At 42.4% G+C, this 20,889-nt stretch overlaps 1 protein-coding gene across 1 annotated transcript; it reads left to right on the forward strand.

Moving 5' to 3' along the window:
• Positions 1 to 546: 546 nt before the first annotated feature.
• On the forward strand, positions 547 to 19,527 carry LOC103806037 (transformation/transcription domain-associated protein-like; the record flags this gene model as incomplete). The annotated part of the gene is made up of 17 exons (XM_009078709.1): positions 547 to 705; positions 792 to 926; positions 1,114 to 1,224; positions 2,481 to 2,627; positions 3,072 to 3,285; positions 3,925 to 4,050; positions 5,970 to 6,116; positions 7,708 to 7,910; positions 8,537 to 8,658; positions 9,915 to 10,128; positions 12,545 to 12,724; positions 14,072 to 14,218; positions 14,849 to 14,968; positions 15,484 to 15,771; positions 17,745 to 17,882; positions 18,702 to 18,814; positions 19,392 to 19,527. Coding segments are annotated over 17 exons (2,700 nt in total), but the record flags the coding sequence as incomplete, so codon positions are not given.
• Between the last annotated feature and the right edge of the window lie 1,362 nt (positions 19,528 to 20,889).

Here is a 20,889-nt window from a genome sequence, read left to right on the forward strand (position 1 = left end):
CTATATAATATAAATGTACATATATATTTAATATAAATTGACTATAAACTCAGTGTGAGGTGAGAGTCTGCAGGCTGAATTCACTGCCCAGGCATTAGTGTTCTTCAGCACAGCTGTGTGCTTCTTAAAGAGTTGCTTATGAATGTGCAGAAACTTAGTCTTTTCCATACTCCAACAGTCCTTGTTTGTTTGACTTTATTTATCCTGGGAGGTTAACTAGGAACTTTAATCTCCAGCTAATGTGTGTTGGGAACCATGGCACAAATGGGGGATGCTGCAGAATGTCAATACAGGAGCATTTGGGAAAGCAGATGGAAATGCAATCTAAAGGGACGACTAATACACATTGAAGGCACTCTTCAGGCATTGATGCCTCAACACTCTTTAAAGAATATCTGAGTGTGTTCAGATGTGAGTTGAAGCTCTTTAAAAGAGCTTTAGCAGACCTTGGGATTGATGACTCTCTTGCCATTTTGTTTGATATCAACTTGGTTGATAGAATGTTACTGGTTAATGCCTAGCATGACTGTGAACCCATTTTTTCAGGTTTATTATCCAGTGAGACATCATTTGGTTCAACATATGGTTAGTGCCATGCAGAGATTGGGCTTCACTCCCAGTGTTACAATAGAGCAAAGAAAATTAGCTGTGGATCTTGCTGAAGTGGTTATTAAATGGGAATTGCAAAGAATTAAAGACCAGCAGGTAAGGAGTCTAAACAAATGGGTACAGATTGAACTGTTCCACACTTAAGTGTAGCTTTTCTGACGTGCACCTTGCTGGTATTTCAGCCAGACTCGGATATGGACTCGAATGCAAGTGGAGAAGGAGCAAGTTCTGCCTCATCTGCTGTCAAAAGAGGATTGTCTGTGGATTCTGGCCAAGAAGTGAAACGATTCAGGACAGCTACAGGAGCAATAAGTGCTGTAAGAAACAATCAGGGGTTGTTCAGAGACACTGAATCACAACCTGCACTGACTAAGCAATTTAGTGTAATTATATTTTCCACATGGCTCGAAATTGAAGGTTTTAGCTTTGGAAAATGGTTTCAATATGTTCTTGTTGTTTTCTTTCTTCACTCTTGCTTATGGCTTGTGTTTTGTGTTCATACAGGTGTTTGGGCGCAGCCAGTCCCTGCCGGGAGCTGATGCCCTTCTTGCCAAGCCCATTGACAAGCAGCACACAGATACAGTGGTGAATTTCCTGATCAGAATTGCTTGCCAGGTGCTGTGTTTGTTCTGATATGTAAACAGCAGTGTGGCATTAGGAGCCAAAACCATCACACTCTCTTTTTGCTGGAGCTCTTTTTATGCTTGGATTATTCTAGTGTTTCTGTAGATCTTTTGTTGAAAGGATAGAAACTTTAATGCATAACTGGACAAAATGTGAAATGTTTTGATTTCAAGGAGGAAATAAATTGAATTTGATGCCCAGTTACTGCACATACTTCATTTCTCAGATGGATATTACCCATGGGAGTTAGGCTTTAGCTTGTTATGTTGACATGGTAGGGTTCTAGCTTGGTGAGGGGAGTGAGCACTTTGACATTAAACCTTTAATTGTGAACAATTGCTATCCAGATTTTGAAATTGAAAGAGTGAAACAGAAGTGCTGTTGATCACTTGTAGCATTTTGTTTGCTTTGTTTCTCTTTTCAAGCAAGGTCTATATTGGGAGTGACATGATTGGAATAAATGTCACTAGCAGAACTTGGCTGGAGCCAGGCAAAGACTTCAGAAGCTCCATAAGGGTTTTTTCTTGATTCATTTATCTGATTGTGTGCTGCTGCAAAGTCTGAGTGTTCTGTGGCGTGGTCTTAACAAAAAGAATACTTCACCCCAAACCCGAAGAATATTTAGAGAGTTCAGTAGCTTTAATATCAATAGGATTAATAGTTCAGCATCAATTACATATCTGTAATCTAATGATTGAAGTTGTATTTTCAAGATCCTATACACGGAATTACTTGTTTTCATGCAGTATGTACAACTAAGGCTTTGCACCAAATTTGCATAGAGTAAACTTTCTACAGTGGGAAAAATGAGCTGGGAGTAGATCAAAGCTGACCATTTATGGCTTCTGCTCCTGCAGCAGACTCAGCTGGGAAGTACCATGGGATTTTATACACCACAGCCCCTTGCACAGAGTGGATGTTCTCTTAAAGTATAAGATGGATGGAGTGAAGAGCTGCATATCTTTGTGGATAACTTGCAAATAGTAAACATAACCATCTTAAGCGCCTTCAGAGTAACGAAGTGTGGGCTGAAACTTTTTTAACTACCCCTTTGATGGGTGATTTGGGGTAATTATTAGCAATTCATTGTCAGCTCTTTATGCATTAAAATCCTCTATGCATATACTGATAGAACTACTTAAGCTCCTCCTTTTCAGAAACAAGAGGTTCTGTGCTTGCTTGGAATGCATAAGAAATTAAGGAATTGGCTACAAAAGGTCATGTTGTTAACTGTGGTTCATTTTTAGGTAAATGACAACTCCAACACTGCAGGATCTCCTGGAGAGTTGCTGTCTCGACGCTGTGTCAACCTGCTGAAAACAGCTCTGCGACCAGACATGTGGCCAAAGTCAGAGCTGAAGTTGCAGTGGTTTGATAAGCTGCTAATGACTGTGGTAGGTGATGTCCTAGCCCTCTAGGTCCTTAGGTTTTGCTGGCACTTGAGATGATTGAATACTGGTGATGTGTGCATACTCATTTTTAGAGCACTAATATTCTCTTCTTTGCAGTGAAATAGATAAATTGGGTATGTGAATTTCTTCTGGTTATAATTTGTACAACTATGGTTTAGGGGTTACAGCAGTGACAGGTTAATGGTTGGATTAGATGATCTTAGGGGTCTCCTCCAGCCTTGATGGTTCTATGATTCTATGTTATAGTGCCTGGTTTTTTTTAGTTTTATAGTGCATGACTTAGCCAAAAGATAGACTTGAAACATCACTAGTGTAAAAACCCCAGCGTTATATAGACTTTCACCAGATTTGATCTAAATTTGGTCATCTACGTCACCCTTGTGTTTCCCCTCACTCACTGCCTTTTTCTGTATGTTTTCTCTTTAGGAACAACCCAATCAGGCCAACTTTGCCAACATCTGCACTGGCTTAGAGGTCTTAAGTTTCCTCTTGACCGTTCTGCAGCCTCCTGCTATCCTTAGCAGCTTCAAGCCCCTGCAGAGAGGGGTGGCAGCCTGTATGACCTGTGGGAACACCAAGGTGCTGAGGGCAGTGCACAGTTTGCTCTCTCGTCTCATGGGCATTTTCCCCACAGAACCAAGTAAGTGCTTTTTGCTTCCTCCTTTCATTGCTGTGTAACTGAAGTTGTTAACGCTAGGGTGAAGATACTCTTTGTGATGTGCTAATACTCTGGTTTATGATTCCTGCATTTAATGGTCCCTTTTAGCTCGCACTTTCGATCTCTGTGTGAGAAAACGGTAATCATGTGGAATATATCATTATCTGCTGACAAAAAAACCCCTGTGGCTGTCATAACTTTAGCTCAAGAAATTCATGCTAGAAATGTCATGTGTTCTTGCAGTTAGGATTTTTCAGCTGCAGAAGTGCAGTCTTTGTGTTGTTAAGTGGTTTTGCTGGAACAAGGAAGCAGAAAAAGAAAAGGCAATAGGTAATACACCATGTCTTAACAAGAACTAATTGAGATAATCTTCCCTTAGAAAATAATCAATCAGTAATGCAAAACTGCTCATCAAATGGAGTCACTCAGAAGTGGTTTATAAAAGACATACCGGTTGCATAATAAAGAGATCTCTGTAGATGAGGGATCTGCATGTGTTACCTTAGTTTGTTTTTAAGATGAAATTCCAGTGATGTTTTAGCCACTGTATGTTCACAAACTCTTCCTTGCCTGTTCTGGGCCTAATGCCACCAAAATTAAGCACTGCTTTCAACTCTGCAGGTACCTCAAGTGTGGCTTCAAAGTATGAAGAGCTGGAGTGTCTTTATGCTGCAGTTGGAAAGGTTATCTATGAAGGACTCACTAATTATGAAAAGGCCACCAATGCTAACCCTTCCCAGCTCTTTGGTAAGTGTCCACAGCTCTGGTAGCTCTGTGTGCAATGCTCATTAATGAATTAGGTCTTTGTCATGAGCTTTCATTTGCTGTGAGGAAACTGTAGTCTGATATCATGCAGAGGGAACTCTGGGAAGCATTTCAAGCTAACTTGGGGGTGGTTGTTGATGACAAGCTCACTATGAACTGCAGTGAGCACTCACAGCCCAGAAACCAACCTGTCCTGGGCTGCATCCAAACGGGTGTGGCAGCAGGTCAAGGAAGATGATTCTCCTGCTCTACTCTGCTCTGGTGAGGCCCCACCTGGAGGTCTACACAGAGTTCTGGTGTCCCAAGCCTCCAAAGGACACAGAACTGTTGGAGCAAGTCCAGAGGAGGACACAAAGCTGATCAAAGGACTGGAGCACCTTCAGTATGGAGAGAGTTGGGGCTGTTCAGCCTGGAGAAGAGAAGGTTGTGTGGAGACCTCAGAGCAGCCTGCCAGGAGCTGAAGGGGCTCCAGGGAAGCTGCAGAGGGACTCTGTGTTAGGAATTGCAGTGACAGGACAAGGAGTGATGGAGAGAAATTCAAAGAGGGAAATTTAGGCTGGATATCAGGCTGAAGTTTTTCCTGTGAGGGTGGTGAGACACTGGCACAGGTTGCCCAGGGAGGCTGTGGCTGCCCCAACCCTGGCAGTGTTCACAGCCAGGTTGGATGAGGCCTTGAGCAACCTGCTCTGGTGGGAGGTGTCCCTGCCCAGGGCAGGGGGTTGGGACTGGATGATCTCTGAACTCCATTCCAACCTGCTTGCAATCTATGAATCTATGTATTTATAAATCTTAAATTCTCAGGAAAAAATGACAAAAGTACTATTTTTTTTCTTGAGGGAGAAGATATGAGTCATCGAATCATAGAATCAAAGAATTTTTAGCGCAGACAATTCTGAAGAGCTGAAATGTTTTTCTTCTCTTGTTTTTTTTCATACTTAGTTGTGAGAGAACTCAGTTATGTAGTAGAATGACAAAGATGTATTGGCATAATAGAGTTTGGCCCAGAACTGGTTATATTGGTAAACCAGACCTGAAATTGCTGATTTGAATGGTAAATGTCCTTCACTATTCTATTCTGAGCTGTGGAGATGGTGGTAATTTGCCTCTGGGAATTGCCAATTTGTCAGATGTCAGGATGTGCTTTACAGCAAACTAAGCAAGAAAGATGTTTGCTCCATTTAATCCAGAGCTGCCTTAAAAGCAGCAGAACAGTCAGGTGGTGCAGATTGTGGTAATTCTGGGGCTAAGAAGCTGAGCTTTGTGGGCCAGATTTTGTGCTCTTCTGAGCACAAAAAGAAATGAGAACTTTGGCAGGAGCCACTCACTGAATGTAGATGCTGTTGTGGGGTTTGGTTGGGTTAGAAAGCTGCAGGAGGATTGTTAGTGGGTATTGTTTTGCAGGATATGTGGACTTTTAAGGAGTGAAGGAGTTAACTAGTGTTAACTTTTTCAATCTACAGAAACATTTATGAAACTTTATGAAGTTTCTAGGTTTAAATTGATTTGATTTTTCATTACTAAACCCAGGCCTAGTCATTTAAAAGCATTCCTACTTTTTGCTCCTAAAACAAATGTGCAGCATTAGGAGTAGTTTCATTTATTTAAGAGCTCTTTGCTCTCAATCCCTCTCTTTCTGTCCTCCCTTTTCCTCCTTTACCTTCCATCACACACTTGCCTACACAACTCTGGAATATCTTGGTTCATGCAAAAATGACCTTTTAGACTTAGTCTAAGGACTAAAGTGGAAATTTTTATTCAGATCTCTCCAGATTTCTAGTGTTTGTTACTTGGTTTGTTGTAACTTGGTTTGTAACTCCTGTGCTGCTTTCATGGCATCTGTATCTTACTCAGGTCATGCCCCAGAGAGGTTTGAATCCCTAAAGTCTTGCTTTTATCCACAGGGACTCTAATGATCCTGAAATCTGCTTGCAGCAACAACCCAAGCTACATTGACAGGCTCATCTCAGTGTTCATGAGGTCTCTGCAGAAAATGGTCAGGGAACACCTGAACCCACAGGCCACAGCAGGAGCAGCAGAAGCAAACACAGGTATTGCATTATATAATCATTTCATGATTACAAGTGTTGTAAAGTATGACTGAAGTATGGAAGGCTAAAAATACACTGAGGAGTTGCAGTTACCTGTTGGAATTTCAGTATTAACCCAAACTGTTCAGTGAATGGTTAGTGAAATATTGGTTGAGCTGCGGAATAAGGAGAAGTATTGAAATCCTTCAAGACTTTCATGTGTTGAGGGGACAGGGACTGATTTTTTTTTTGATTGTTCTGTGCTTTCACTTCTTTCACACTTTCCTGTTCTATTAGAACAACTGGATGTGAATTAAATTGTTGGAGCTGCTGCTGTAGTTGTTATCTTAAAATAGCATCTTTTTGAGTCTGTACAAATCTGTCTATCATCAAATAAATTAGGTCATGAGTCACTGAGAAAATCAGGTGTTCTTGTAGAAGCAAATTCAGTGCCAGTAAAAGCTCTGTAATTTCCTAATGAGTAAGTTACAGAAGAAAAGACCTGGATGTGAATTAAATTGTTGGAGCTGCTGCTGTAGTTGTTATCTTAAAATAGCATCTTTTTGAGTCTGTACAAATCTGTCTATCATCAAATAAATTAGGTCATGAGTCACTGAGAAAATCAGGTGTTCTTGTAGAAGCAAATTCAGTGCCAGTAAAAGCTCTGTAATTTCCTAATGAGTAAGTTACAGAAGAAAAGACTTGGAAAGAATTGCTGCTGGTAGACTCCCAGCCCATATTTTAATTAGGTAAATGAGAAACCTTGCAAATGTTACTAACACAGAAACAGTTGGAAAACTATGAACCTTGACAGATAAGCAAGTTAGGATATTAGCTGAACACAATAGTTGTGCTGCATCACAGGGAAGTTGTTTCCTGAGGTTAACTGCAGTATTGGAGTTCTCTAAGACCTTTAGTAAATGATTTACTGGAGGGAAATGGCACCGGTTTGCCTTTAGGATTTTGGATGGATTTGGGTTTGAAAGGAGTCATAGAATCAGAGCAGCCTGCCAGGAACTGAAGGGACTCCAGGGAAGCTGCAGAAAAAAAAAGACCCTTGTCTCATTCTCATTCGGGTACGAATTGAAAGAGGGGAAATCGAGGTTAGTTATTAGGAAGAAGTTCTCCCTGTGAGGCTGGTGAGACACTGTCCCAGGTTGCCCAGGGAGGTAGGAGATGCCCCAACCCTGGCAGTGTTCACAGCCAAGTTGGATGAGCCTTGAGCAACCTGTTCTGGTGGGAGGTGTCCCTGCCCAGGGCAGGGGGTTGGACTAGATCATCTCTAAACTCTATTCCAACCCATTAATAGTCTATGAATCACAGAATGGTTTGGGTTAGAAGGAACCTTAAAGTTCATCTAATTCCAGCCTCTCTGCCATGAGCAGGGACACCTTCCACTAGACAAAGTTGCTCCATCCAACCTGGCCTTGAGTTCTGACTCAGCTGTTTAGGAATGAAAAGTAGTAATTCTGAAAACATTATTTCCAGGGATGTATTTCGTGGGTATAGATGATGTTACTCTTTTCAAAGTACAACAGCTTCTCTTGATATATATATTTTCTGAGGCATTCTCTAGGTGTACACACAATTCTAACTCTTCATGGATTCACAGCAGGTACAAGTGAGCTGGTAATGCTGAGCCTGGACCTTGTGAAAACTCGCCTGGCTGTGATGAGCATGGAAATGAGGAAAAACTTCATCCAAGCCATTCTAACATCTCTGATTGAAAAATCGACTGATGCTAAAATTCTTCGTGCAGTGGTGAAAATAGTGGAGGAGTGGGTGAAAAACAACTCCCCAATGGCAGCTAATCAGGTAAACTACTGAGAAGGCAGCATCACTGTTGCTCTCAAATACTAAATATTTTAAGCCACTGGTATTCGTCAGTTTTGACAATGAGGTTTGTAATGAGCTTTTCTATATGTTTAGATGCCCTTGATGAGGTTTGGACTAGTTTGCATCCCCTGTGGAAACAGATGGAGTTAGAGATGCTTTTTGTAGGCTTAGATTTGGTGTTTGATCTCAAATGCTACTTTGTTGAGAAAAGATATGTTTTCCATTAACCTGGATAGAGAGATTCTTCAGGAGGAAGATGACTGATGCTGGGATAAATCATGTCACTCCTGTATCATCTTGTGGCCTCTGTTAGAGCTGAGGACTTGCCAATCTAGCACTGTGTAAAAGTACCTACACTTTAAAATATACATTAGATTTCTGTAATCGTTCAACAGCTTAAACCTGTTTTTAGTCACAATTTTGATACTCTCCAGCACGTATTAGAAAGAGAAATGCTTAAATTGCTTTTCTTTAGAAGAGCTATAGTTTTCAGTCCTTTAGAAGTGGAAGAGTGGCATAAAGGAAGGCTGAGTTGGACTTTGTGCTGATTCTCTGCATGTTTTCAGGTGAACTAACAGAACTAATCATGCCTTCCCTTACCACAGACGCCTACTCTGCGTGAGAAGTCCATTTTGCTAGTGAAAATGATGACTTACATTGAGAAGCGATTTCCAGAAGACCTTGAGTTAAATGCTCAGTTCTTAGACCTTGTTAACTATGTCTACAGGTAATTATAGCCATTAATCACTTACTGCAGCTTATTGGTTAAGAATTTGTACCATATATGACCTTTATAGCATGTCATCAATCTTTTTAGCTCTGACTTAAGGGAGGTTTTTTATATATGGTGATTTTTTTAGATCTAAAATGCAAAATCAATTCACTGAGACCACAGCACATATTTGAAAATAGAAGTTCCTTAGAAAGCATTTGGCACTGGTAAGATATCTCCACCATCCCAACCTCTTCCTTTCCCAAGGTTCCAAGGCATCCTCCTAGCTGATCGTGTTCTCAATGCTGTGTTGGCAGCTGAAATCTGATTTTTCCCATAATGTTTTGGGGGAAAAAAGGGTATAAAGGTTTATTTTGTTGTTGAAACTTTATTGGAAATTAGGCTTTAGGGAGAGTTACTTTGCTGGTAAATTGGCAGGTTGGAATCATGGTGAAACAACGAAGAGTTACCTTCTCAACAGTTGCCGAGGGTTGAATGTTGTGCTGCAGATTCACATGATTTCAAGTCTCTCTTTGCTGCTGGTTCACTGTGCAAAGCCTTTATGTGGACACCATGCTCCCAAGTCTTAATCAGTGAATTACATTGGCCATTTCAAACAGAAATGTGGCTCAGTGTTTTTCAATTATTATAAATTTTACCCTGCAAGAGCTTTTTCTGATAGTTCTGGGGCAGTTCTCTAACAAGAAGCAGTATTTTCCTTGCTGCTTCTTGCTGCACCTGGATGAGCCTCACACCATGTGGGCTTGGACAGAGTATCACCTCTTGGGATTTTTAGTATGTGATGTATAAAACCTGGAAGGTTTTTTTATAATGTCATTGTTATTTCATCTTGTTCACTTGGTTGGTGCAGCCTAGAGAAGGGGAGACTGAGGGGAGACCTCATGGCTGTGTACGACTTCCTCACTGAGGGAAGTGCAGGGGCAGCACTCACCTCTTCTGTCTGGCAGTCAGTGCCAGGACCAGAGGGAGTGGCCTGAATTTGTGTCACGGGAAGGTTAGGCAGGAAGGTTAGGCTGGAGATTAAGAAAAGGTTCTTCCCCCAGAGGTGTTTGGGTACTGAACAGCTTCCCAGGGCAGTAGTCAAGGCCCCAAGCCTGACAGAGCTCAAGGAGTGTTTGGACAATGCTCTTAGGCACAGGTTGGGATTCTCAGGGATGTCCTATGCAGGGCCAGGAGTTGGACTAGATGATCCTCAAGGGTCCCTTCCAATTCTGGTTATTCTGTGATCCTGTGATCTTTATTCCTTTCAGGGATGAGAACCTTTCAGGGAGTGAGCTGACAGCCAAGCTGGAGCCTGCGTTTCTCTCTGGGTTGCGTTGTGCCCAACCTCTCATCCGAGCCAAGTTCTTTGAGGTGTTTGACAACTCCATGAAGCGCCGTGTGTACGAGAGGCTGCTCTACGTCACCTGCTCCCAGAACTGGGAGGCCATGGGCAACCACTTCTGGATAAAGCAGTGCATTGAGGTAGGGGAGTGATTTGCATATGTTTTATTCCCTGTTTTTCTTGTTAGGTGTAAAAGCAACATGCAATGTGTCTTGTAGTATGGATTATAACAGCCCTGGGAGAAGGACTTAGGGATGATTGTTGGTGAAAAATTCCTCATGAACTGCAGTGTGAGCTCACAGCCCAGAAACTGCAACCAAAGGAGTGTGGTCAGAGGGTCAAAGGAGGTGATTTTCCCCCTCTACTCTGCTCCTGGAGTGCTGCACACAGTTCTGGTCTCCCCAGCATCAGAAGGACATGGAACTATTGGAGCAAGTCCAGAGGAGGCCATGAAGCTGATCAGAGTGTGAAATGTGTTCCCCTGATTTGTGTCACTATGAAGCAAGGTTGGAATCATGTAGCAGAATATGAGTCTAGTGTGGGTAATCATTAGTAGATCTGTCTGGTTTTATATTAGTAAAAGAATATAGGGGAGATAGAAATAAAAGATTAACTAAACTGAACTAATAACTATGAGGACTGGAGGCAAAATAAGTTACAACATGCCATAGGAAACAAGCTAACTCTTTCAGGGAACCTTGAGGAAAAACACTCATTTGCAAGTAAAAGGATTTACTAACCCTATAGAAAAGAGGGGGACTGATACAGAGGAACTGAAACTGGTACAAAGGAGCTAAAAGGATTAATCAATGATGTACTGGAAGTCACTTACTGAACAACTGGTACTGCCTGCTTGTGCTTGCTCCACATTGACAGGCACACTTCAAAAGGAGAGGATACTGACCAGAGCTAAGGGGAGGGAATTGATAAGAGAAGTAGGCTCCAAAGAAAGAATTTAAGGAGGCACAGGCTGGGTAAACAAAGTAGGCTCCAAAAAGGCAATTAAAGGCTGGTTGAGTCAACAAGGGAAGAAATAAATCAAGATAGTAGTTCACAACAGGGTGTTACCTTATCTTACCAAATGTATAGAACACTAATTTTAGGATTGCTTTACCTTATTAACACATAAGAATGCTGAGTTAGTAAAAAACAAATATAAGGTGCATGTGCTAAAGGACGAGGTGAAAAGTTTAAGCTGATGAATACTACTAGCCTTCCTCTTGAAGACCCCTGCCCACGACCACCTGAAGACACTGTGCAAGCGCAAACGCATGGAAATGAGTTTAGAGCTCATTATAATACGAAGTGGGGACAGGTTATGAGTATGTATTAACTTAGAGCTTATAAACCAAAAACCAGAACTGTAAGGTGTGTGTGTTGGTGGAGCGCAGACTCCCCACGCACCCAGCGCTGTTTGCTTGTTTATATTTGCATAATAAATTGTGAACTTTGACTGTAATCCCATTTGGGACTCAGTCTTTTATCACAAGAGGATTAGAGAACCTTCCCTACGGTTCTATGGTTGGGTCTGTTCAGCCTAGAGAAGAGAAGGTTGTGTGGAGACCTCCAGGATCTGAAGGGTCTGAGTGGATTGAGGGCACTAAATACATGTTAAAAATACAAAATAGACTTTAGGCATAGAAGATCTTATTGCATAAAGGTGATAAATAGGCCTTACATAAACTCTTATAACTTTTACCTTGTTTTTGAGTATGAAGCCATAGTGATCATGGAATCAGCATGTTTTGAATCATGGAATCCTCAAGGTTGGACAAGACCTCTAAGATCATCAATCCAACCCGTAACCTGTCACTGCTGCAACCCCTAAACCCCAAACCTCCAGTGCCTCCAGACACCTCAAACACCTCCAGGGCTGGCGACTCCACCACCTCCCTGGGCAATATCCCAGTGCCTGAACACTCTTAACAGGGAAAACGTTTTGCCTACCATCCAATCTGAACCTCTCCTGTCTCAGCTTATGACTATTCCCCTCTAGTCCTCAAGGCCGAAGGTTCAAAAGGCTTCCAAGATCAGCAAGTCGTTGGATGGATGATCTTAGAAGTCTTGTCCAACCTTAATGATTTCATTTTGTCTGAATCAATAAGGGTTACCACACAAACTAAACACCCTGGAGCTGGAGGCAGCTCTAAAGCGGCCCTGGCTCTGCAAAGCTTTCTTCCATGACCCTTCCCTTGGCTGCATCCTGCTCCCAGTGCAGGAAACTGGGATCTGACCTGCTGCTGGGTGCCAGAAAGGAAAACACTTGAGCTCTGTGGGTCAAGGAATCAGTGATGTGGCACCAGCAGCTTCAAGAGTTTAAATTACTTGTCTCTAGAAGGTAGATAATAATCAAGTTATTGCTACTGATATTCAAATGTTTATCATCATTTCTTCCTTACCCTGGAATAAGACAAACTGACTTGCAGCTCTTTAATTTCCTTGCAAGATACTGGCTGGGTGTACCCAGATTTGACAGGTTTTCCCTATGTTTTCTTTCAAATACTACAGTCAAATAAACTGATATTTAAAAACTCTCCTTGCTTTTCAATGCCTTAGCTGCTGCTGGCAGTGTGTGAGAGGAACACTACCATTGGGACCAGCTGCCAAGGTGCTATGCTGCCTTCTATCACCAATGTCATCAACCTTGCTGACAGTCACGACAGAGCAGCCTTTGCCATGGTGACCCATGTCAAACAGGAGCCTCGGGAGAGGGAAAACAGTGAATCCAAAGAGGAGGTAACTGGCAGAATATATTGTGGAAAAACTATCTCTTTGATGGAATGTAGCTCTTCCTAGTTTCTCTTCAAGTAAGTGTGGAGATTTTGCTTTGGAGATGATGTGTGCAGATTGCTAGTGTATCTGGTGGTTATTACATTGTTTTGAGCATGCAAAGCTCTCGTTCATTCATTGAGCCTTTAGCACTCTGGCAATTACTGGTCTGAACCTGAAGAAGTAGCAGGAATAGAGTCACAGAATAGTTTGGAAGGGACCTTTAAAGGTCATCCAGTCCAACCCCCTTCCATGTGCAGACACATCTTCAACTAGATCAGATTGCTCAGAGCCCTGTCCAACCTGGCCTTGAATGTTTCCAGGGCTGAGGACATCTGCCACCTCTCTGGGCAACCTGTGCCAGTTATTGTTGAGTCTTTCTTATATCTAATCTAAATCAGCCCTGGTTTAGTTTAAAATCATTACCCCTTGCCCTGTAGTAACAGGCCCTGCTAAGAAGTTTGTTCCCATCTCAACGTAAGAAGGACATAGAACTGTTGGAACAAGTCCAGAGGAAGCCACAAAGCTGATCAGAGGACTGGAGCACCTTCAGTATAGAGAGAGTTGGGGCTGTTCAGCCTAGAGAAGAGAAGGCTGTGTGGAGACCTCAAAGCAACCTGCCAGGATCTGAAGGGGCTTCAGGGAAGCTACAGAGGGACTTCTGGTTAGGAATTGCAGTGACAGGACAAGGGGTAATGGGGATAAATTGAAAGAGGGAAATTTAGATTAGATGTCAGGAAGAAGTTTGCAGGGGAGAAGTTCCATCCTTCTAATCAGTTTTGCGAGAAGGCTGAGACCTCAAAGCAACCTGCCAGGATCTGAAGGGGCTTCAGGGAAGCTACAGAGGGACTTCTGGTTAGGAATTGCAGTGACAGGACAAGGGGTAATGGGGATAAATTGAAAGAGGGAAATTTAGATTAGATGTCAGGAAGAAGTTTGCAGGGGAGAAGTTCCATCCTTCTAATCAGTTTTGCAATCCTTTGCTGAGGACTGCAAGGTAGTGAGACCTGAAGTAAGTTGATCAGGAGATTATTTTGTACACAGAGGGACTTCTGGTTAGGAATTGCAGTGACAGGACAAGGGGTAATGGGGATAAATTGAAAGAGGGAAATTTAGATTAGATGTCAGGAAGAAGTTTGCAGGGGAGAAGTTCCATCCTTCTAATCAGTTTTGCAATCCTTTGCTGAGGACTGCAAGGTAGTGAGACCTGAAGTAAGTTGATCAGGAGATTATTTTGTACTTGGGGGTTGGAAAAAGCAAAAGTAAGTAGAAGATATCTATGTTTATTTACTGAGTTGTTTACTTTTTGTGTAGGATGTGGAAATAGACATTGAACTGGCTCCAGGGGATCAGACCAGTACACCCAAAACGAAGGAGCTCTCCGAGAAGGACATTGGCAATCAGCTGCACATGTTGACCAACAGGCATGACAAATTTCTTGACTCTCTTCGAGAGGTGAAGGTTGGTACCGGTCACTGGGGACAAATTGCTTTAATACTCAAATCTTCCAACTCATCTGAGGTGGTTGTTTGCTTTTTTTTGTCTCACACTAGAGATTTTCCAGCCGAGTTTTCTTATGTATTCATCTCTTATAATCTGCTGTATTTGCATATGATAAATACTTAAGCCTTCACTTCATCACTGGTTGTTACTGTAGCATTTTTCTACAGAATTCAGTTTCATTCTCCTTCATCTGTAAGTATATTTTAACTGTTCAGTTCTGAAAACAGTGATGGCAAAGACAGGGCATAGGATCAAAAAATGTGTTGACATCTGATGATTAAATAATTTCTCAGAAAATAATTTGAGCTGAAAGCTCTGTTGAAACAACTCCCACAGTAGTACCAGCTCTATCCAATTAACCAAAAGTCATCAAGGCCTTTCTCTTTTCCTTCCTTTTTTTCAATGAATCAGAGTCTCAGTCAACATGAAAACAGGATTAATTTCTTGTTACAGTAGCTTACATTGCTAAAGTAAACCTGTTTTTGTTGGAAAAGGCATTTGCACTACTGCTTAAACAACTGTATAACTGAACTATTTTTCCCTGGGATTAATTGCATTTTCCTATTTCTCTCCATCTCTTCTTTCCAGACTGGAGCATTGCTGAGTGCCTTTGTTCAGCTATGTCATATTTCCACCCCATTAGCAGAGAAGACTTGGATACAGCTTTTTTCAAGGCTTTGGAAAATCTTGTCTGATAGACAACAACATGTGAGAATCTCCTTCTTACAGATTGCTCTGGGTTAATTGCTGCTGGTTCAGGCAAATTTATTGGTGTGATGATTTTGTTCACTGAGTTTGCCATTCTTTGACTGGTGGATGTTGTATATCAATACACCTTTGGAAAGAGACAGGCCCTTAGAGACATACATTTATCAAATAGTTGTTCCCTGTACTGATGAGATTTTAAATGTAAATTATAGAATCATAGTATGTGAAGAGGTTGGAATGCAGTTTAGAGATCATCCAGTCCCAATCCCCTGCCCTGGCCAGGGACACCTCCCACCAGAGCAGGTTGCTCAAGGCTTTAGCCAACCTGGATTTGAACACTGCCAGGGTTGGGGCAGTCACAGCCTCCCTGGGCACCCTGTGCCAGTGTCTCACCACCCTCACAGAGAAAACTTCCTCCAGATAGCTAATCTAAATTTCCCTCTTTCAATTTATCCCCATTAAATTCTCTGCTTGAAGAATCTGAATGAGCAGGTAACTTCTGTTTTCTCTCCTAGGCTCTGGCAGGTGAAATAAGCCCTTTCCTGTGCAGTGGGAGCCACCAAGTGCAGCGAGATTGCCAGCCAAGTGCTCTGAACTGCTTTGTGGAAGCAATGTCACAGTGTGTCCCTCCCATCCCCATTAGACCTTGTGTGCTGAAGTACTTGGGAAAAACTCATAACCTCTGGTTCCGTTCTACTCTGATGCTGGAACATCAAGCCTTTGAGAAAGGACTGAGCCTGCAGATTAAACCTAAACAGACAACAGAGTTTTATGAGCAAGAAAGCATAACTCCTCCTCAGCAGGTATTGTTCTAGTCATAGAAATACCTTATGAGATATGAAGAGAAAAACCTAACACTGACAAGTCCTTCTCTAACCGTGTCCCCAAGTGTCATGTTACATTGACAGAAAGCTGAACATGAGCCAGCAGTGTGCTCAGGTGGCCAAGAAGGCCAATGGCATCCTGGCCTGGATCAGAACAGTGTGGTCAGCAGGACCAGGAGGTGATTCTGCCTCTGGACTCGGTGCTGGTGAGGCCACACCTTGATTACTGTGTGCAGTTCTGGGCCCCTCAGCTCAGAAAGGATATTGAGGTGCTGGAGCAGATCCAGAGAAGAGCAACGAGGCTGGTGAAGGGACTGGAGCACAAGTGCCATGAGGAGAGGCTGAGGGAGCTGGGGGTGTTCAGCCTGGAGAAGAGAAGGCTCAGGGGAGACCTTATCACCCTCTACAACTCCCTGCAGGGAAGTTGGCATCAGGTGGGGGTTGGTCTCTTCTCCCAGGCAACCAGCAGGAGGACAAGAGGGCACAGACTCAAGCTCTGCCAGGGGAGGATTAGGTTGGATTTTTGGAAGAGATTTTTTACGGAGAGAGTGATCAGGCATTAGAATGGGCTGCCTGGGGAGGTGGTGGATTCACCATCTTTCGAGGTTTTCAAGATGAGACTGGATGTGGCACTTCGTGCCATGGGCTAGTGACCACAGCAGTGTTGTAATTTGGCTGCCTGGGGAGGTGGTGGATTCACCATCTTTCGAGGTTTTCAAGATGAGACTGGATGTGGCACTTAGTGCCATGGTCTAGTGACCACAGTAGTGTTGTACTTTTAAACACCTCCAAGGGTGGTGACTCTACCAGTGCCCTGGGCAGGCTGTGCCTGGGCTTTGCAACCTTTGCGGTGAAGAGATTTTCCGAGCATCCAATCTAAACCTCCCCTGGTGCAACTTGAGGCTTTTCCTCTTGTCCCATCGCTTATTACTTGGGAAAAGGGGTTGACCTCCACCTTGGTACAGTCTTCTGTCAGGGAGTTGTGGAAAGCAGAAGTTCCCCCCGAGCCTCCTTTTCTCTAGGCTGGGCTCCCCCAGCTCCCTCAGCTGCTCCGTGTGCTCCAGCCCCTTCCTAAGCTCCTTTTCTGGACACACTGCAGCCCTTCAAAGTCTTTCCTGTATTATGGGGCCCAAAATTGAACACAGATTTCAAGGTGTGACCTCACCAGTTCCAAGTACAAAGGGACAATTCTCTTCTAAATATTTGTATTTAGAAATACGTTAAAGTGGTGGTTTTCTTCTAACGTGTTGAAGAACTTCCTCTGCTTTTGTGTTTGAACACAGACACTTGCAACACTACCTTGTGCCTTACCTACTTCTTGTGCTTTTCTTTCATCTGTCATTGATATCTGTTTTTCTCTCTTATCCATCTGATTTTGGCACCAATTCTCTGCAGCTCTGTAGCACTAGATATAACCATTTCTGCCCCTAATTTTAAATCTGGAGTGGAAGTCAGTCTTGCTTCCCTCACAGGGAATATACTTTCTGTCATCGAGTCTCTTGGTATGTGACCTCAGAGAGCTATTAGCTAATCAAAATTGAGTTTTCTGTAAACAGGTGTTCTTGTGTTTAGTAGTCTGTCAGGTATGAACTACCTGGGCATGTCTGGGATCGGCTGAGGAGGCTAAATACTACACATTCTTTGTTTTACCTTAAGGGCAGAGTTGTTGGCTTGTTGAACAGATTTTCTTTCTATCATTTGACCTGTTGTATTAGGGAAGACAAGCAGGAATCAATGTACAGGCTTTAGTATTTCTCATGTAATGCAGTGGTGTTGTTCTCAGTACTTGGTTGTTGCTAATTTGCCTTGTAGAGTTTTAAAGAGAGTTTCGATTTCAACCACTTCTGTTTGCATGTCTTTCTCAGTTTGCCTCAGTGTAGAACATGGGGGGTTGCTATATGCTCTATAATGACAGCTTGACTGTGGAGAAATGTATGTTCTTAACATTGTAGGAAATCCTGGATTCCCTTGCTGAGCTCTACTCCTTGTTACAAGAAGAGGATATGTGGGCTGGGCTGTGGCAGAAACGCTGTAAATTCCCAGAGACAGCAACAGCTATTGCCTATGAGCAGCATGGATTCTTTGAGCAGGTACAGTCTGGGTGCTGGAAATGATCTGAAGAGTTCTGCTGTCAGAATGAATGTTCTGATTGGCAAGAAAAAACCTTGAATATTAATTATTAACTTCAGTCTTCTAAAATAGTATCATGGCATCATATCATAGTATATTAAGGGGCTGGAATGGAGCTTAGAGATCATCCAGTGCCAGCCCCCTGCCCTGGGCAGGGACACCTCCCACCAGAACAGGTTGTTCAAGGCTTTAGCCAACCTGGCTGTGAACACTGCCAGGGTTGGGGCAGTCACAGCCTCCCTGGGCAACCTGGGACAGTGTCTCACCACCCTCACAGGGAAAATTTCCTCCTGATATCTAGCCTAAATTTCCCTCTGTGAATTTATCCCCATTGCTCCTTGTCCTGTCACTGCAGTTCCTAACACAGAGTCCCTCTGCAGCTTCCCTGGAGCCCCTTCAGGTCCTGGCAGGTTGCTTTGAGGTCTCCACACAACATTCTCTTCTCCAGGCTGAACAGCCCCAAGTCTTTCCATAGGGCAGATGCTCCAGTCCTCTAATCAGTTTTGTGGCCTCCTCTGGACTTGCTCCAACAGTTCCACATTCTTCTGATGCTGGTGCAATTCTGCTAAGATCAGATTTTTGAGCACACCCATCAGTTTTCCATGACATTTGGAAAGCTGCCAAATTATTCAGGAGTATTCAGGAATGAGTTTAACACACTTCCCTCTTGTTTTTTAAATATATGAAGCTTTTCTTATCACTAGTTTTTGAAAAGAAAAAAGGATTGAGTTACTGTGTATATAACAGATGGAAAATAGAATGGTTTGAATTTTCTTTAGGCACAAGAAACATATGAAAAAGCAATGGAGAAGGCTAAGAAGGAGCATGAACGGAACAATGCTTCCCCTTCCATCTTCCCTGAGTATCAGCTTTGGGAAGACCACTGGATTCGGTGAGACTTTAAGGCTGATGTAGAACAAGTATTTTTACCCTGCAATATAAGTATTTCCTCCTGAAATAGAAGCAAAATACCCTGCAATAGGAGTAAAATACCCTGCAGGAGGAGTAAAATGCTCTGCTACTGGTTTGAGCATTATTTAGAAGATAAACTTATCTCAAAACTTACTTCAGATCCAGAGGAAATTTAAGGGAATAAAATTAGCTGGTTTTTAATTACACGATATGCATATATATATATGCCTGAATTGCTGTAAAAATGTAATTTGCTGTTGGTGACAACAAACTGGAGCCCCAAATTTGGTTTTCCTCTATAAAATGATTATTGTGGGAGACACAAAATGCAGCTCTTCCCTGATCACAGATTTGTGTGTTATAACTGGTAATAAATAAATAAGTCTTCTCATGTGGATAAAGCTTTTGTAGTACTTGCAAAGCTATTTGTAGACAAAGAGATCTGTAGATAATCATCTGATACACAACATTTAGGATGACTTTTATTGAAGTGGGTTTTTAATGTTAGTTTGTTTGGGGTTTTGTACCCAAATTGACACTGCTTTTGGTTTTCTTAGTTGCTCAAAAGAATTGAACCAGTGGGAACCTTTGACAGAATATGGGCAGTCAAAAGGGCATATAAATCCTTACCTGGTGTTGAAGTGTGCATGGAGGGTCTCAAACTGGATTGCTATGAAGGAAGCTCTGGTGCAGGTGAGTGAGGGCTTTTTATGCTCATGGTTAGTTTATTCTCATCCTCTTGTAGGTATCTTCTTCCCAACTGTTTTAAGAACTATCCCATGTGGATAGGCTGGTGGTTGTTGTTCTTGAGGCTGCTCTACTGCCAGGCCATAGGTCCATCCTGGGCTTCTTGGGGCAAATGACAGACTTTGATGTTGGAGTCACCAGTAGATTGTCTGGGATTTATTTTACCATATTGTGTCACTGTTGTATAGAAGATGGAAAACATGGGTGGTTTGGTTTGGTTTTTCTTTGACTCAGTTTAATTTAAGGAATTACATCTCTTCTTATAGTAGATAGAGTTGCTCAGCCATGACTAATTACTATAGGAATATAAACCAGATGTAGCAGTGAAGTCTGAATGGTGAGAATACAAATCCCAGGTGGGAAGGAGGTTGCTGATCTTGCACTGTTGCTGTACAGTGTGACATCACTGGAATGACTCTGCTAAAGCTGCCAGAATATGCAATAAGGGGGTGAATTGATTATTTAAATACAATTTTACTGGCAAAGCTCTGAGTGTTTTCTCATATTGCAGAGAGTGAACCAGACCAATCAGTCTTTTATTAATTTGCATTTATTATTTCATCAGTACTGTGTGTTTTGAACTAATACCTACCAGTTAACAGTATTACATGTCAAATTGACTGTCTAGTTTCATACTATTTGCAGAAGACAGAACATGATGATAGAAAGTGCTGAGCATTCTTTAATTCCAGTGTTCTGCAGGGTTAACTTGCTATACACAAACTATTCCAGCAGCATGTTCCATTGTGACAGCTTAGTCCCACATAATATTGTACATTGTATTATAAACCTTGAGACTGAACAGAATGAAATAGATCAGGTCTGACAGGTTCTGCTTTTGAGAATTGCAAGTTGAGTGGAAATGTAGACCCCCAGTAAGTGCTGATATGATGTGGTTGCAGTTCTGTTCAATGAGGTGTTTGCAGTAATGAGAGATTTAGTAAAAGACTAAGGAGAAGATGCTGCTGCAGCCATAAATGCTTTTGTGACTCTATTCAGGTTCTTGTAAAGCTGTCAGGACACTTTTGCATAAATATGAGGACCTGAAAGCATAATTACAGAATCATAGAATCCTCAGGGTTGGAGGAAACCTCTAAGACCATCAAGTCCAACCATTAACCGATCACTGCTGAAACCCCGAAACCCTAAACGATATCCTCCAGTGCCAGATCCACACTCATCTTAAACACTTCCACAATGGCGACTCCACCACCTCCCAGGGCCATTTCCTATTCCAGTGCCTGAACACCCTAAGAGGTATCAGGTACAGTGTGGTCAGCAGGACCAGAGAGGTGGTTCTGCCCCTGG

The sequence above is a fragment of the Acanthisitta chloris genome, unplaced genomic scaffold, assembly GCF_000695815.1.
Source record: "Acanthisitta chloris isolate BGI_N310 unplaced genomic scaffold, ASM69581v1 scaffold627, whole genome shotgun sequence".
Taxonomy (NCBI): Eukaryota; Metazoa; Chordata; class Aves; order Passeriformes; family Acanthisittidae; genus Acanthisitta; species Acanthisitta chloris.